At 43.0% G+C, this 16,883-nt stretch overlaps 1 protein-coding gene across 3 annotated transcripts in view; it reads right to left on the bottom strand.

Moving 5' to 3' along the window:
* Nucleotides 1-16,883, bottom strand: part of CTNNA2 (catenin alpha 2) — a gene marked incomplete at both ends in the record, with an annotated part of 1,062,955 nt that overhangs the window by 769,046 nt on the left and 277,026 nt on the right. For all 3 annotated transcript variants that reach the window (XM_079791896.1, XM_079791897.1, XM_079791898.1), the window contains 2 exons: nt 4,469-4,735; nt 8,730-8,849. In XM_079791896.1, coding sequence (XP_079648022.1) covers nt 4,469-4,735; nt 8,730-8,849 — 387 coding nt within the window. The remainder of the gene's footprint in view (nt 1-4,468; nt 4,736-8,729; nt 8,850-16,883) is intronic.

Raw genomic sequence — 16,883 nt, 5'->3', positions numbered from 1 at the left:
TAATAAAATAATAATATGCAAATTGACCATCACTCCAACACACAAGATGGCTGCCCCCATGTGGACACAAGATGGCCGCCACAAGATGGTCAGCAGAGGAGGGCAGTTGGGAGGGACCAGGTCTGCAAGAGAGGGCAGTTGGAGGCGATCAAGCCTGCAGGGGAGAGCAGTTGAGGGGGGACCCAGGCCTGTAGGGGAGAGCAGTTGGGGGGGACCAAGCCTGTAGGGGAGGGCAGTTAGTTGTGACCAGGCCTGCAGGGGAGGGCAAACAGGCTGGCAGGGGAGCAGTTAGGTATCAATCAGGATGGCAGGGGAGTGGTTAGGGGGTGATCAGGCTGGCAGGTAGAAGAGGTTAGGAGCAATCAGGAAGGCAGGCAGGTAAGCAGTTGGGAGCCAGCAGTCCTGGATTGTGAGAGGGATGTCTGACTGCTTGTTTAGGCCTGATCCTACCGGGGTCCCAGATTGGAGAAGGTGCAGACTGGGCTGAGGGACACCCCCCCCATGCATGAATTTCATGCACCGGGCCTCTAGTATGCTGTAATATTCGATAATACTTTCCTAGCATTTCTGTTTTTGACAAAGTAACTTAAATTAATTGCATTTACTAAATAACAATTTTTAGGGAACCACGCCAAATGGAGTTACTAACAATGAACTGCCAATTTAGACAGCTGCACATGTTCATTTTTGTCAAGCTTGGACAAATAAAATTTTAAACATTAGATAATGCTTTATATAATTTATGTGGCTTGAGAACCAGTATTCATTTAATAATAAAATATTACAGTGTTAATATACTAAGCTAATAGGATATGTAGTTACTTAGATAACATATAATACACTTAGTTAATATAATAAGTAATAAAAATTACTTGGTCTCATATATGTCATAACATATGAAGTGAATAAAGTACAATTAGGGAATTCCTTAGTTAATATACCATGTGTTATAGAAAGCATCTCCTATTGTTATCTTTATGTGTTCAGCTTAAGCCTTAACTGTGCAGTATGAGAATATATCATTATAGTGAAAGAGTTGAAATTAACATATGCCCACATTATTTACTAATAGATTTTCCCCTCGTGGCCTTAAGTATTTTGAATGCAAAACTGTTTGTAATACTCTCAGTGAGTCCTTGCTTTTTAACAGAGAGGAAGGGAGAGGGATAGAGAGTTAGAAACATTGATGAGAGAGAAACATCGATCAGCTGCTTCCTGCACACTCCCCACTGGGAATGTGCCCTTGATCGGAATCGAACCTGGGACTCTTCAGTCCGTAGGCCGACGCTCTAGCCACTGAGCCAAACCGGTTAGGGCAGTCCTTGCTTTTTAAATTCACTTGGAGTAAAAGCTCCTTTTCAAAAAACTGGTCTGGATACAAAGAGACAGGAAAGCTGGAGGCTTCATCCTCCTGGGCAGGAGGTGGCAGCAGCTGAAGGGCTCCTTGTGCTACACTGTTGGACTGCCATGTCTGCACTTAGGGTTTGATTGTTTACTTTTCTTTATTATAATATAAACTATGAGCATCAAAATTAAATTTTGGCAAAATCTGACTAAATATTCTACCTATTGTTAATTTTTAAAAGCACCATTTCAAAAAATAATTTTGTATTGGAGATTGTAATTTTCTATTCTGTTTAACAGATGAGGCCTTTTTTTGTTCTAATGCACACCTTACAAATTAATGTAGCATTACAATGCTTTAATGTCTGAGTGCATGATTTGCTTATTTTCATTTCCTTAAAATACAGGCTCATCCATTCTTATTCCAGGAAAAGAAAAAACAAAAACAAAACACACACAAAAAGACCAAAAAAAAAAAAGTTTTATCACCACTCTGTCCAGTTTCCAAAGAACCCTCTTAAATGTTTATAGGAACTGTCTAAATATAGTATTATAAATATTGACAGGGTCAATATTTTTCCTATCTGTGACCATGACACCATTTACCAAAAAATAAAACGTGCACCTCAGTAAAACAATATAATTTTCTTTCCTAGGCCCTTCATAACTATATCAGGATTATCTCTAATACATAAAAGGAAATGAAATTAATTAGTGAAATAAAGCCAAAAAAATATTTTTATTGTATAGTTTGTGAACAGATTTCTTTTCCCATTATTTTTTTTCTTTTGTATTATGGACATGTAGTGACTTCCATTGTTAATTTAAAAATTGATAACCTTACTGAACTTTCTTACTAGTTCCAATAAATTTTCAGTTGTCTCCTGAAACTCCATGAGTACAATTACATATGAAGGCCCAATTTCTGTGGTAAAGCTTTAAATTTATTATCACATTTAATCCTTACCAAAAAACACCTTAGAGAATAGTGTATGATCTAGGTTCAATATATATTTTGACTAAAAAAGAAGGGAAAGAGGAGAGGCCCTGTGAAAACTGCGAAGAGCTCTCTGAATGTAAAGTATTACAATCATTCCCACATCATATCATCCATCTCCACTCACCTTTAATAACCACTTGCTCCTAACCTCTTTTCTAGCAGTCAGCCAGTGATGCCTGCCAAGAAGTCATGTCAGCATATCCAGAAGCAAGCTCACCATCTTTCCCCACAGCTGGTAAGTAACCTCTTTCCCTCCTATGAATTCCCATCACATTGTGTTTGTCACGTAAAGGGTGTTGAGCACATTCTACCTCCCTCCTCTCCCATATAGGAAAATAGAACCCTCAAAAGCAGATACTGACTGTTTTATGAAACTTTATAGCTCTCTCACATGTAGAATTTCACTGGGCATAGTATGAACTCAACCGAATTCAACTTCTCGCAGGTGAGCCCATCTCCTGACCTGGGGGTGGTAAGAGCTGTCATCATGGGATGCTGATGACATGAGTCCCTCTCACCCCCTTTTATACCTTGAATATGCCCAGGTTCAACGAGACATCCTTAGTGAGATGAACCCCCAGAGAGAGCAGATGCAGAATGCTGCTACCCAAAGAGGCAACATATGGAAGACCAGGATCCCCTATGGGATCACAGAGCACCAGGGGTTATGTGCCACTGATTCAAAATGAAGAAGTTGAGGACAGTTCTTCACCAGGTACAAGAGAAACGCAATCCACACCTGAGCTGCCCATGAAATCTGTTCCTTTAGTAATAATGACTATCACCCAAATGATGACTGTCCCTAAAATTGCCCACAGTGTACAAGGTTTCTATTTGCAAGTGGTCAGGCCTCTTAAACATAGTTGTTTAGTTCCTTTAAAGACAAGTAAATTAGGTTTTGCCAATACGTCAAGTTCCAGATAACGGTGATAAGAGAAAATTTCTGAGAGGTCTCAAATTAAATTACAGCAAGCTGAAGGGTGGGAAGAAGAAGAGACACAGAGTTAGTTAATGGAGCCAGTGGCCAGAAGCCAAGGAAGGGCTGCTCATATTCCTGAAAGCATGCTGAAACTTTGAATGATTGTCCAGATAGCTTATTCAGCCTTTATCTAAAAAAGGACAGAGAAGCATCGATCAGACCGTCAAACCTCAGAGGGAAGGTAGGGGAGGGTGGGGTTAAGGGGGAGAGATCAACCAAAGGACTTGTATGCATGCATATAAGCCTAACCAATGGACACAGACACCAGGGCGGTGAGGGCATGAGTGGGAGGGTTGGGGGGCAATGGGGGGACAAGGACACATATGTAATACCTTAATCAATAAAAAAGAGCAACTATCCAATTAAAAAGTAAAATAAAATAAATAAACATAAAAAGGGATAGCCAACCACCAGACTCCACTGCCTTCTGCTGACCCATGAACATTCCGGACTGGTGCCCGCAACCAGTCTGAAGGAGCAAACACTTCTTCCTCAGGGACTAGGCACCTACCCAGAACGACCCTTTCACCTTCCTTTGCCTCCTTTATCTTAGCCCCGTGGTCAGCAAACTGCGGCTCACGAGCCACATGCGGCTCTTTGGCCCCTTGAGTGTGGCTCTTCCACAAAATACCACGGCCTGGGTGAGTCTATTTTGAAGAAGTGGCGTTAGAAGAAGTTTAAGTTTAAAAAATTTGGCTCTCCAAAGAAATTTCAATCCTTGTACTGTTGATATTTGGCTCCGTTGACTAATGAGTTTGCCGGCCACTGTCTTAGCCAATGTAAACTCTTTCAAAACAACTTACATCTTTCTTCTCCAAACTCGTTATATCCAACAGCCCTCCACCCCAGGGTGGCCAACCTGTCTGTTTCCTCCATCATCCCGGCTGCTGGTGGTTAGGCCACGTGGCCCAGGACCTGGTCCCTTTCCTGGCTGGCAATGAACCCTTTCTTTCAGAAAAACAACTTTCTGCCTTGAAGGTTTTTGTTTAACAGCAGCAACACATTATGTGTGGTTTATCTTACTGCCCAAAGCCTTCAAGACTGTAAATCAATAAATACTGTGATGATGGCCCTTCATCCCCAAGACATTTTTTTTTTGTCAAGGGAAGTGTGCAGCCCTCTGTGTAGGTCACTCGGATGCTTACGTCAAACTCATTCAGAGCCGCAGCCAGCTCGCCGATGCCCGTGTGGCCCTTGGCCTCGTCCGTGGGCGAGGTGGCTTGAGCAGCATTGGAGATGCCGGCGATGGCCTCCTGGACTTGCTTGAACACATAATCGCGATTTGCTCTTGTGGCCGCAACATCTGGGTGGCGGAGGAAGGCTTGGGAGGCCGTGTACAGCATCGTGGCGTTCTTCTTCAGGGCCCCTCGGGCGGCGGCCATCTCGTCCCGACAGTGGGGATCCTTCAGCTCCTGCATGTGCAAAACACGAAACCTGTCACATCCATGGCATTGGCCACTGAAGTGTTTGTAACAGAACCTGGAGCCACAGGTGCGGATAACCGCGCTGAATTGTAGGAAACATCTACTCGCCCTTGGGCTCTCTCTAGCTGCCAGGACTTTGTACATAGTGCCCTTTCTATGTGAAATATCGGAGCATCCCTCCTCCACCCTAGCCTTTCAGCTGACATGGTCCATCCTCCTAGAGCCCACTCCCCCTCCTACCCTCTAAGCTGCACCCCTTTCTATCTGCCCCACAGACCATACGCCCTCCCACCTTTCACCCTCATCCTTTATTAGCTCTCTTACTTCAGCATGTGCCTCCCTCCTACACTAGTTGTCCCGGGAGATCGGGGAGCCCTGTGTGTCCTGTACAGGTGGCTCTTGAGTCATCAGCAGTGTCTGGCCCATCGCAGGCGTGCCAGGCCAGTTGCTGAAAGAACGCAGAACCTGAGCCACCAACAAGGTAAGCGGCTGGCATGGATCGGACTTAGTCATCATCAGTGGGGAAACCCCAACTTCATTCCAGTTACAAACAGGGGAAATCAAACTCCGGATTTTTGCTCAGTGCATGACTGCCTCTTCGTATCATTTTCACAACCGGGTTCATTTTTTTTTTTTTCTTAAACTGCCTTAATGGCAGCTCGGTAAGTTTAGGGAATAAAAAATAGTAGGTCAAAGAGGATTTGCTTTCCTGGTTTGGGATATCAAAATAACACCACGGGGCATCACTCTATTTTTAGCTTTAAGGGGTCTGTTAAGGAAATTTTCTGAAACATGAAAGGCAGCGCTGTCTCTAAGAGCCGTCTAGGGTTACCGGCTGAGTATCTCTGGCAGAATATTTTCAGGCTTCAAAACATCATTAAATAGTATAGGATCTGCTGGGGTGTTTTGTTTTGTTTTTCCTATTTGCTCATTTAGTACATGACACAGGGATGTCCTGGCCACAGTGAACTGCTTCTTCTCCTTTGTGAGGCAGAATAATTCTGAGATGAGCACATTATATCTCAGATCTAGGACTGTCCAGACAAGCTGACAATAAGCAGCAACTGAACCGTCTGTCCTCCTTTGCTTAAAATAGCAGATTTCTGACAGCCAACACAAATTCGAAATTGGGGTTCTTTATTTTTGCCCCAGACAATCAGGCAACAAACATGAGAGTGTACTCTCGAGGCCAGGCGGTAGCCATGCAGGCAGCACAGGGAGGAGCTGGCTCCCAGCCGCCATCAAGGCCTCGTTAACCTCAGCACACCTGGTCCTCAGGTTCCATGTTTCACCCCTGAGTAGCTATGCTGAGGGGGAAAAGCCTGGATATGGAAGTGAGAGATGCCAGGTAGAAAATTCTTAATTATCTCCATAAAGATACTTGAGAAAGCATTATTTAATCACAAAAACAAATAACTGAAAACAATCTAAATGTTGAAACATGAAAACTGGTTAAGGAAACTACCAAAGCATTCACTTGATGGACTATTTATGTAGATATTAAAATCTGTTTCCAGAAAAGCAATAACATCGATTATATTTATAATGTAAATGAAAAAGCGGAATGCAATATGCATACTTTTATGCATGGAATGATGGCAGATATGTTAAAATATGAACATTAATACAGAAAGGCAAAATACCCGAATATCCCCACCATTTTGCTGAGGGGTTGGGAGTTATGTGTTTTTTTCTGTTCTTTCATTTCTACCCTTTTTCTAAATTTTCTTTAAAAAAGTCTGAACTAGCACTTAATTAAAAGCAAAGTAATAATAAAATAAAAGTACTAGTAAATAATGTTTATGGGTAGTCTCATACAAATATCATATGTGCCCAAGGATTTAATACTCCTTACATGCTGACGACTCATGTTTCAATCTCTAATCCACATCTGTCTTCCATTTACATTTCTACATAGATATTTTATTTATTTTTTAAATATATTTTATTGATTTTTTACAGAGAGGAAGGGAGATGGATAGAGTTAGAAACATCGATGAGAGAGAAACATTGATCAGCTGCCTCCTGCACACTCCCCACTGGGAATGTGCCCGCAACCAAGGTACATGCCCTTGACTGGAATCGAACCTGGGACCCTTGAGTCCGCAGGCCGACGCTCTATCCACTGAGTCAAACCGGTTAGGGCTCTACATAGATATTTTATACGTTTCTCAAAATCAATGTATCTAAATATGAAATCTTTATTTCTTACTCTACCTGGTCCCTTTCCAGTCTTCCTGATTTTAGTAAATTCAGCACCACCTACCCATTTGCTCAAACCTGAAGCTTAGACGTGAACGGTGGCTGTCACTCCCTAACCTCACACATTCAAATCAACAGCAGGTCCTACGTGGTCCATTTTTCAAAATAAACTCACTCCCTATCGCTTTCTCCATTCCCGCTGCTACCACCCTGACTGAGACCACCACAACTCGTACCTAGATGACTTTAGCCCCCTCTCAAGGGAAGAGGGGAAACAACCAGTTTCCCTTCTTCCACACCACTCCCCCATTTTGTAACATAGAATAACATTAAAATGTACATCTGAGACATGATCCCAAATGCTGAACTATTCGAGTACTCTCCACTCACAGTTAAATCCAAACACTCTGCAAGGCTCTGCATGTCTCGGGTCCTGTTTATCTTCCAGCCTCTCCCAGGTCCACTGAGATCAAGATTCAACGTATTCTTTTTCAGGCGTTTAACAAGCCAGTGGCTTTTGGTTTTGGGTCTCACACCTGTGCTTCGGAATCACTTCAGTCCCACCCACGTTCCACTGGGGCTGCCACCCAAGATTCCACGTGAACAAAGAATTCTGCTGATAACGCGTAAACGAGATCACGTGTGTGTGCCTGGTGCGCAGGTTCTGTAAGCTCTTTGGGGGCAGGGACTGGATGGATGTTGGTCAGTTGTGTACTAACAGCATCACACCTGCCTGGCCCAGAATGAACACTCAGCAAAGGTTTGTTGACTGGAACTTTCTAGTTGGTCACAGAAAATTTTAGGGAAAAAAAATTACTAGGAATTGCCTAAAATGTGGAAGAATTCTGGGAGGAGTCAAGAGGATGGGTGGCCATGATTTTAACCAACAACTCCACATTTGCAAATTATTATTTCCCCCTGAAAAGAAAATAAAAAATATTTTTGGGGAACAAAATTCTCATGGTACCTAGTGAATAAACAGAGCTGGCTAAAATTGAGGGTACTATCTCTAGACCAGGGGTCCTCAAACTTTTGAAACAGGGGGCCAGTTCACTGTCCCTCAGACTGTTGGAGGGCCGGACTATAGTTTAAAAAAAACTATGAACAAATTCCTATGCACACTGCACATATCTTATTTTGAAGTAAAAAAACAAAACGGCAAAAACACCCGCATGTGGCCCGCGGGCTGTAGTTTGAGGACGCCTGCTCTAGACAAAGTGGGGGCAGAGAAGCATCCCAGGTCAGCCACCTTCATCAAAGTGACTAGCTCACACCTGTGCTCCTCCTCCCCTCTCCATTCCTCTTTCTCTGGGCCTTTCCCTCTCATTTCCTTCCTCTCATTCCTGAAGGTTCCACTCCACACCATGCACATCGTGGGTGAACCTATGCATGCTGGTGTCCACAGGGCTGGGGAATAAAAAGTGAGGGCAAAGGGTGATGTCCAAGGAGTGGACAGAGCATCACACCGCAGTTTTTTATTTGACTGGGAGGATTTCCTAGAGTGGACAAAAATAATGTGGTGGGGCTGGCTAGGGGGTTCCCACTAAGGAATCAGGAGGCCTGAGACCTCCTCCAGGTAGCCAGGGGCCAGAGAGCACCCCAGGGCCCCTGGTGGTATCAGAACTGGCCCAAGCAAGAGCAGTTTTTGTGATCCCAGGTCCTGAGGCTTTTGCTAATTTGATGGCCAGCAGATGCAGCTGACCCGCTGTCCAGGCCAGCAAAGCCGCAAGGTTACTGAGCTCACACATCCGCTCCCCAGCATCTCTGAAATCTCCCCCACCTGTTGTCTCCTTGCGGCTACGTAGTTAAGTTTCACCATCTCTTTCCCAAATTCTTTGAAGCGGTTTGCAAGGTCTTGCTCATTTGTAGCATTTTTGACAGCTTCCAGGGCCTCCTCGACCTGAAGTGATAAAAAACAAACATATTTATACCTAGATAGTATTTAGATGTGTTATACTTGTTAGAATGGGTAGTTCATTTTTTTAAAAAGCACACACACTAATGTATTAACATTTAATACATATGTTTACATAGATTTAAATATGTAATTAACATATAGGGAAATTATTCTTAACAAGCATTTATAATCAGAATAAAAATTTGTTCAAGGATTGTAGAACATTTTGTAAATAGAAATAATAACTGCTGAACTCTGGGAGTATATAAAATATGATTTTTTTTAGTTATTGTGAAAAGGAAAACTGACTTCTAATTTTGAGAAGTCATGTAAAGAAAAATATGCATATATTTTTTTAAATGTGGAATTTTAAAACTATTTCTATCTTTATGAAGAAAGTGGTTGGCAAACAGAACCTGAAGGAAGTCCCAAGCTGCTAAAAAAAGACCGGGAGAGCTAGAATATGCAACCTGTTTTCTTGGCAACAGCTCTAAATCTGGGACTAACGGGGCTGTGATTTTGAACTGAATTTAAACCTTGCCAGCCAATGGAAAGAGGAATTATTGAGCCTCAAGAAGCAAGTGAAATTGACGTTTTTGTTGCCACTAACAGTAGCATCAACTGGGGTGAACAGAATGACAGCACGCGCTCTGCTTCCAAATTCTTGCACACTGCCGTCAATTTTTTTCCCATTGTGGCCTTGGACTTGAATTATGAATTTCACTGAAAATTCCTTTGTGACATAACTTACTTTCTCATTGGTTTTCTCGGAGGAATCCAGATGCTGGTTTGAATTTGTTTCTAATTCAATGAAGTTCTTTTGAAAAGAAACACCCATGATGGAGTCTGTGTAAAGGACGACTTAGTCATACTCAGTTTTAATCTACAGGGACCTGAGAGACCACGTGGAAAGTTCACATATAGAAAAATAGGCTCAGATCCCATCCAAGGTACCACAGGAATGAAGAAATGGGGTCAAAGTCTGGAATATCGGCACACACTCTGCTTTTACACAACTAGATGATAGAGAGGTAGACAGAGATAGAGAAAAGATAGAATGTCCAAGGGACATGAACAAAAAAGGGAGAAAAAAATGGAGTAGGACAGTCACCAGGAACTTTTGTGAAATCAAATTTAATATAAAAGTCAAGCATTGATTTTTTGAACTGAGCCAATGATCTCTTTTTCTTTCAGGTTGTCTGGGGTAAGAAAATTGACTTCTATATGCCAAACAAGCACACATTTTCCCAAATGCTTTTACACCTACCTGAGACCACAGTGATGGGCATGTTAGTAAGTGTGAGGGAGCTCGGGTTCAGATGGGTCTATATTGGAACCCCAGCTCTGTCATGATCTAGGGAAGCCACTTAACCTTTCTGACCCTCACTGTCTTCATTACTACAATAAAGGTAGTGTCTACATACTACAGAGGTAATTGTAAGGTTTACAGGAAATATGAAATAAAGAAAAGAAGGTATATAAATGAAAAAATATGAAATAAATGGCCAATTAAGTCCAAGTATAAAATAAACATAAATGGGCTTAATGCTCTAATTAAAAGACAGAAATTCTCAGATTGGTCTTTAAAGAGATCCAACACTGTTATCTACAGAAGCCAATTCAAACAATAAGATACAAAAGGTTGGAAATGAAAGAATGAATCCGTCTACACTAATACTTTTGAAACCTATATGATAGTGGTAAATTCTAAAATATATAAAATACCAGTATTAATATATAAAAAGAAAAGAAATAGAGAACTTGAATAGATCAAAGAATGTTATCGAAATGGAAATGGTAGCCAAAGAAACTTCCTCTCTACCATTTCCCCGAATACACCAGGCATAATATGTGTGTGTGTGTGTGTGTGTGTGTGTGTGTATGAAAACAAACAAACAACAACAAAAAAACACCCCAACATAAAATAGCAGAGATGTAGCCTGGTCTGAATTAGAAGCTCCTTAAAGAGATATACTGACCTGCCTAGTGTCTACCTGGGGAGAAATTTTTTCCTAAATAATTTTGACGAGGAAAGGCTTCATCTTACTCTGGGAACTTCTGCAGATGGCAGGGCACTCTGTGGCGGGGAGGAACTCTGTGGCTAGGGCACAGGCAGCAGCTGCTGGGGCTGGCGCTGAGGAGGAGGCGGTGCTAAGGTGGGCAGTTCAATGGTAAGGGAGAGGTTTGGGAGACTCTATACCGTTGACTGGGAAATTGTCTCCAATAAGCTGATAAAGAAAGCCCTTGGAGGCCCTGACTTAGCCTTCCTCCTTACATATGCCCTCATGACCTTGAACAGATTACAGACAGCTGTTCCCTCCCACCCACAGGCAGGCCGGGCTCATACCAAAGCCAGGACCCTGAGCTCAGCCAGGTGTTCCTGTCCTTATTATTAGGAATCTGTACATAGGTACAGCTTAAAGACTAAAACTCCTAGAAAAGATATTAGAATGCCCTCCCTAATTAGTGGAATCAGATCTTCACTAACTTCAGAGCTTGTCACTTAAACTCTTAAAATCTGGGTCTTCTCACAGAGCTTGTTCAAACCCCCCCACGCCTACTCCTAAAGCAAGCCTGCCTGCCACCCTAATTTAGTCCACAACTGTGTCCAACTGTTTGAGACAGACACCTTCAATCAGCCTCCATTTTCCTGATTTAAATTGCTGTCATTTACTTTGATATAAAAAAGTAGCCTGAGAATTCCTTTATTCATTAAGTACTTATTAAGCAGCTGTTAGGAGCCAGGCAGGCATGAGAGGTGGTGGTGGTGGTGGAGGGCGCAATAGTATTGAACTGAGGAGTCTGACCCCTCCCCTCCTGGGCTGTGTGAACTGGGCCTCCTGTCGGCATTTGCTGCCCATAGCAGCACTTGAAATCATTGTTGTGATCAGGCTGACCTCATTCCAGGGTCCTACTACTGCTACCCAGTTGACTGAATTCTAAGTGACACTGATGAACCTATCAAAAAAGCCATGTGCAACTCTCTTGTTAGAATCTAGGTTTACAGCCAAATTAAAAATCATTTCTTGGAAATAGAGTTGGCCAAGTGAATGAATGAGCATTAGATTTTACATTTAATTACTTCACTTGTTTAGCCATGTACCCTGGTTTGACCAAGGGCCTCAGCATTATCATACTTAATCTTTTTTGCTTCCTCAAGAGGAGCTGGCTTTCCCCCATCACATTTTCTGTTTCCTTGTTAACGAGTGAGGAAAATGATTTCATCGGCAAGCAAGAATGATTACATGCTAGTGTCATTTATTCTTCAAGTGCCACGTCTTATAAAGCACACTGATGGAGCTTCATATATTTCCAAAGTTATTTTCAGCTCGTGCAAGGAAAATGACACTAGCCCGTGTCGCTGAGCACTTACGCTGTATCAGACCTTGTTCTAAAAGGTTCACATAGATCCCACTCAGTCCTTTTTTAATTTCCTGTTTTAAGAGGGAAACTGAGGTCAGTGTGAAACAACCTGCCTGAGAGGTCTCACAGCAAGTGAGCGCAGGAGCCTGGCTGGGAACCTAGAAAGTCTGCGCCGGAGTCACACTTCCAAGCCCTGTCCTATCTCAGCTTCCCAGAAAGGAAGGGTTTATAAAGCTGATAGAATTTGGGCTTCGGTTACAATGAATAGCTGATTCTGAGGACACAGTGAGAGCCTGCCCTATCCGATCAGTCCAGGTTCTAGCCATTCTGCCTCTTTAATAGCCCTAACCTTGACCCCCTCTTCACTGTTACCCACTGCCATGCCTTTGCTCCGCTTTCCTCCCATTCACAGGTCTGAATCATCTCAATCCTCTCTTAATCTACTACCTTACTTAGGCTTTCTCCTCTTTTAATTCCTTCTCTAGGTTGCTACCAAAAACATTTACCTAGTGTTTAAAATTACTCAATGGCTCCCCGTAATCTACCTATGGATTACGGGGAGCCACTGAGTAATTCTAAACATATGTAGAGTCTAAACTAACTGTCACACTATCCAAGACATTCAGTCTCACTGCTACGGCCTCTCCCCACCTGACCCTCTATGCTCCGATGACACAGAATCAATTAAGTTATTGTGGGCCCCCATCCCCCTCCCCAAGTTCCCTTTCTGGCTCTCGTTGCTGTTTCTTCCTTGGTTTGTGAGGATCTCTGCAGTGAAAGTCTTGCCTGACCTGAATCCATCTTCCATCTATGGCAAGAGCACCCCATGTCTGAGCAGTAGCACTCTCTCTCCCTGGGCCAGCTATCAAATCCAAGTTCATACTTTCTCCCTGCTTCGTGGAAACACTCCGGGCCCCACAAATAGCATTTCTTCCCCTGATGGCCTGATGTTAAGCTTCGTCAGGAGAGACGGCTGGACAGGCCACAGAGGAGGAAAGAGTGTGGTCTCCTGGTCCTGTGTGCTCCGGGGGCAGGTTCTGCTGGAGCGGGGAGGGGCGGGGCCATGGTGGAGGTGCTTCTCCAACAGCAGGTGGCCCGCAGCTCAGGGCCCTGGGTGACTGATTGCGGGATGACTCCCGGGAGACACCGCTCCATGAGCAGTTTTCTTTGACACCTTGAAGGGCAGGTTTCCAGCAAGTTCCATCCACTTGTGTGGCCCCGCAGTGACTTCTCTGAGCCAGTGAACTAGGAACATCTGGGCTGCAGCCTGGTGGGAGGAAGGATGGGGGCTCTCCCCAAGTGCTCTATCTCAGTCCTATGGGTGGTGGCTACTCCTCATAGCTGCCATCCCTATATCCCTCAGAGTTCTCTTGTTACTAGCCAATCCCTTGTTACTCTAATCTGATATTAGAGGTAATCATTATTTGCATTTAATTTTCCCTGCTCAAGTTACTGTGTAATTTTGCTGCCATGATTGGAGAATGATAAGTCCCCCAGCTCTTTTGATGAGGCCAACCTCTTCCAATCACCTTCAACTCTTAGCCCCTCCCTTCAGGCTTGGATCTGAGGACCCCAGCCTGTTCAATCTGGTCCGTACAACTGGTCCCAGGAAAGGCAAATATCCTGCAATTCAGCGAGACCCAATCCTGAGATGTTCCTCTCCCAGCAACATCACCCTTCCTCATACCATCCTCAACTGATCGACAATACATTTTGGTTGAGTTCATCTCATCCTTGGCTTTGGGGATGGTGAGGAAAAGGAGTAGTGTTAAGCATATTAAGAAATCAGCACATCCCATTACCTCCTCCCCCCCCCCCCAAATAATTAACTCAGAGATATACACCAGATTCAGAGGCCAACAGGACTAGGAAGATTCTGGAACTTTTACGTGAGCTATCAGGGAAGGGAATTCCCTCATTCTTGCTATGCTGACTATACTTAGCAGCTATCTTGAGACTATGAGAAAAGGGCCTACAGAGACCAGTGCCCTCAGTGAAGAAAAGGACTTAGAAACTTAATCCTTATCATATTTTGTGCCCTGATCAACCCTTTCCTGAAGCTATTGCCTTATGGACTTTTGGTTGATGAGCCAATGTATTCCCTTTTAAAAGATCAGGTGAAGTTGAGTTTCTCTTCTTCAAAATGGAAAACATCCTAATTATTGTATTTTCCTTCTAAGTGAGTCCATAACAATGTGCACATTTTCCCAGCATTAATTGCGCTCTTTCTTAATGTATCTGCCCACGTGCCTATAAAGTTTTGAAGGCAGGCTCTGAGTCTCACTTACCTCTGAGGTTATACACTTGGCACACAGTGTCTTACATATAGTAGGCATCCAATAAGTATTTCTTGAAAGGATAACTAAATACATACATTCTGAACAACCCAGCTGCATGAGAGCTCAGACAGAAAAGACACACTAAGAACATGGGCAGCAATTTCTAACTTTATAATCTGAGACAAAGATATTTTATTCCAGTTGACTGCTGATATTCAAACACAGGAGCCACCTTAGAGCTGGGACTAAATGGGAGACTGCTCAAAGTTGACATGTTACTGAGGATGCACAAGAATATTTGATGCTAATGGCACAAAAAGCACAGGTAATATTAGTCACTGTGTCACATCAATGGCCCCAAACAATGGGATGGCAGAATGTGATGTAGCTCTTGGTAGCCACTAAGAAAATATGGCTTTCCTGAGAAGTTGGCTAAGGGTTTGCTGTTTTCTATTTGTTCCCTTCCATTTTGTAGAAAATGGAGAACATTGTTATTCTATGCCCTAGCCTGAGGATAGGAAAAAAAAAGGTGATTGTTTTCTCTGACACACACGTCTAGATGTGTTCATGTGCAATGCCATCACTAAAGCTAAAAATTGACAATATAACCTGATTACATTAATTCAGAGGCTAGGGAAATAAATACCCCTGTTCAGCACTGATTGAAATGAAGGATTCCTTTAGAAGTCTGAAGTGCCACATGCCAACCTAACACACAATGTCCACTGATTGCAGGAGACACCAGGTGTCTGGCTAGGGAATCAATCAGCAGCAACTTCAACAATAAATGCAATTACCATTCAGTATTTTAAAAATATGCCTGATGTGCAAATGAGTACTTTGGCTTTGCTCGGCAACATCAAATTCCTATTTTGGTGATAATTCAGCTTCGAACTCTGTCACTCACTATCCCATCACTAGCCTCCTAAATGGAAATAAGTATAGTCACACACACACAAAAAAAGTTGGCAGTCATGTGGTGGACCCTTAACAGAATATGCTCAAAATTGGGTTTCACATTAAAGCACACAAAAACACAAGTGTGATAGAACAGGGAGCATCATATGGACAACTAGCACATCTATGTTAAATGAAGAGATGGACTCTTTAGCAGCCATGGGAAACGGGAACTTAAGTTTCAAATATAATCGTAAGGTAACGGGATGCAGAGACCCTGACAAGTCACACCGCCTCTCAGAGCTCCCTACTCTCTACTCCTTGTGAGAGGGCGGACGATTTGGGCTCACGGTGACTCAATTTGCCAACAATTACCTATCTGGTTGCAGGGCAGGGAATGATGGTGGGGATTTTAGGAGACTAAGTGAACGATTCTTCATCTAGTCAGTGAATTATTGATGAAGAAACATGAATATAAGCTTCTGATAAGAAGGCAATTCCCTCTACGTTCCTGTAATTTACTCAGAAATGAGAAAAAAATCAATATCTGGAAAGGACAGCAGTAAAAAATATGCCATATAGACTAAAAGACCAAAATTAAAATGTTACGTGTAATGCTTAATGGTGAAATAGCCGCGCATTGGTTACCACGCAGGAAGCTAACGACTCACTGTAGAAAATGGTGAGTCCTATTAGAAAACATCCATGTGCCTCATCTATGTTTTATCATCTATATGATGAAAAACACTTTTTTTTTTAATTTGGAAAAAGCCTTGATAATGTTATAGATGATAATTCTAACCTGCTCCATCAAAATCAAGAGATTCTTCATGCTGAAAACAGATCAATAGATTCTGGCAGACAACATTAGTTTGTTTATGGGAGGATGCACTTCTATGGAAAAGAACAAAAATGCCACTAGGAAGAATTATATGCCTTGTTCATTTGCAATTAAGTGTAAACACAGTCTGAAACCTTGACTAGCCTGAACCGGAAGTGCTGGCCCACAGCCCAGTAATTCAGCACCAGAAGCTGTAATTCCCCACTTTGGCCACAAGGTGGCCACCTTCCACCGCTGCTCTTCGCAACCAGGCTGCGCTCCAAGTAGAACAAATGTGTGTGTTAGTCTGCAATCTAATCATTTTTAATTTCACTCCTGACAATCTGACAGGACTTCTTAATACTACTGGGTTGACCTTTCCAGGATTTTGTGCTAAATCCTTTCTTCAAAATTCCTTTCATCTGCTGTGTTGAGAAAAGAATACAGTGGACTCCACAGGACAGCAGGTTGCAGCGATGTCAGCCAACAGCACTGCTCAAAACAGGTGGGTGGAAAAGGCAGGAATGCCCGCAGCAGCCGGCGCCTTACATCACATTGCAGGCTGGGATGTTGTGAGCACTGTCCCCATCGGAGAGTTCAGGGAGGATGTTAGCCTGGCCTCGCTCCCCAAGAATGGCTGCCCAGGGCCTTCCGCAGCAGGGAGAAGAATGACAGGAG

This window comes from Cnephaeus nilssonii (genome assembly GCF_951640355.1).
Source record: "Cnephaeus nilssonii genome assembly, chromosome: 15".
Taxonomy (NCBI): domain Eukaryota; kingdom Metazoa; phylum Chordata; class Mammalia; order Chiroptera; family Vespertilionidae; genus Cnephaeus; species Cnephaeus nilssonii.
The sequence above is the reverse complement of the archived record's forward strand: the minus strand, read 5'-3'. Positions and strand labels throughout refer to the sequence as shown.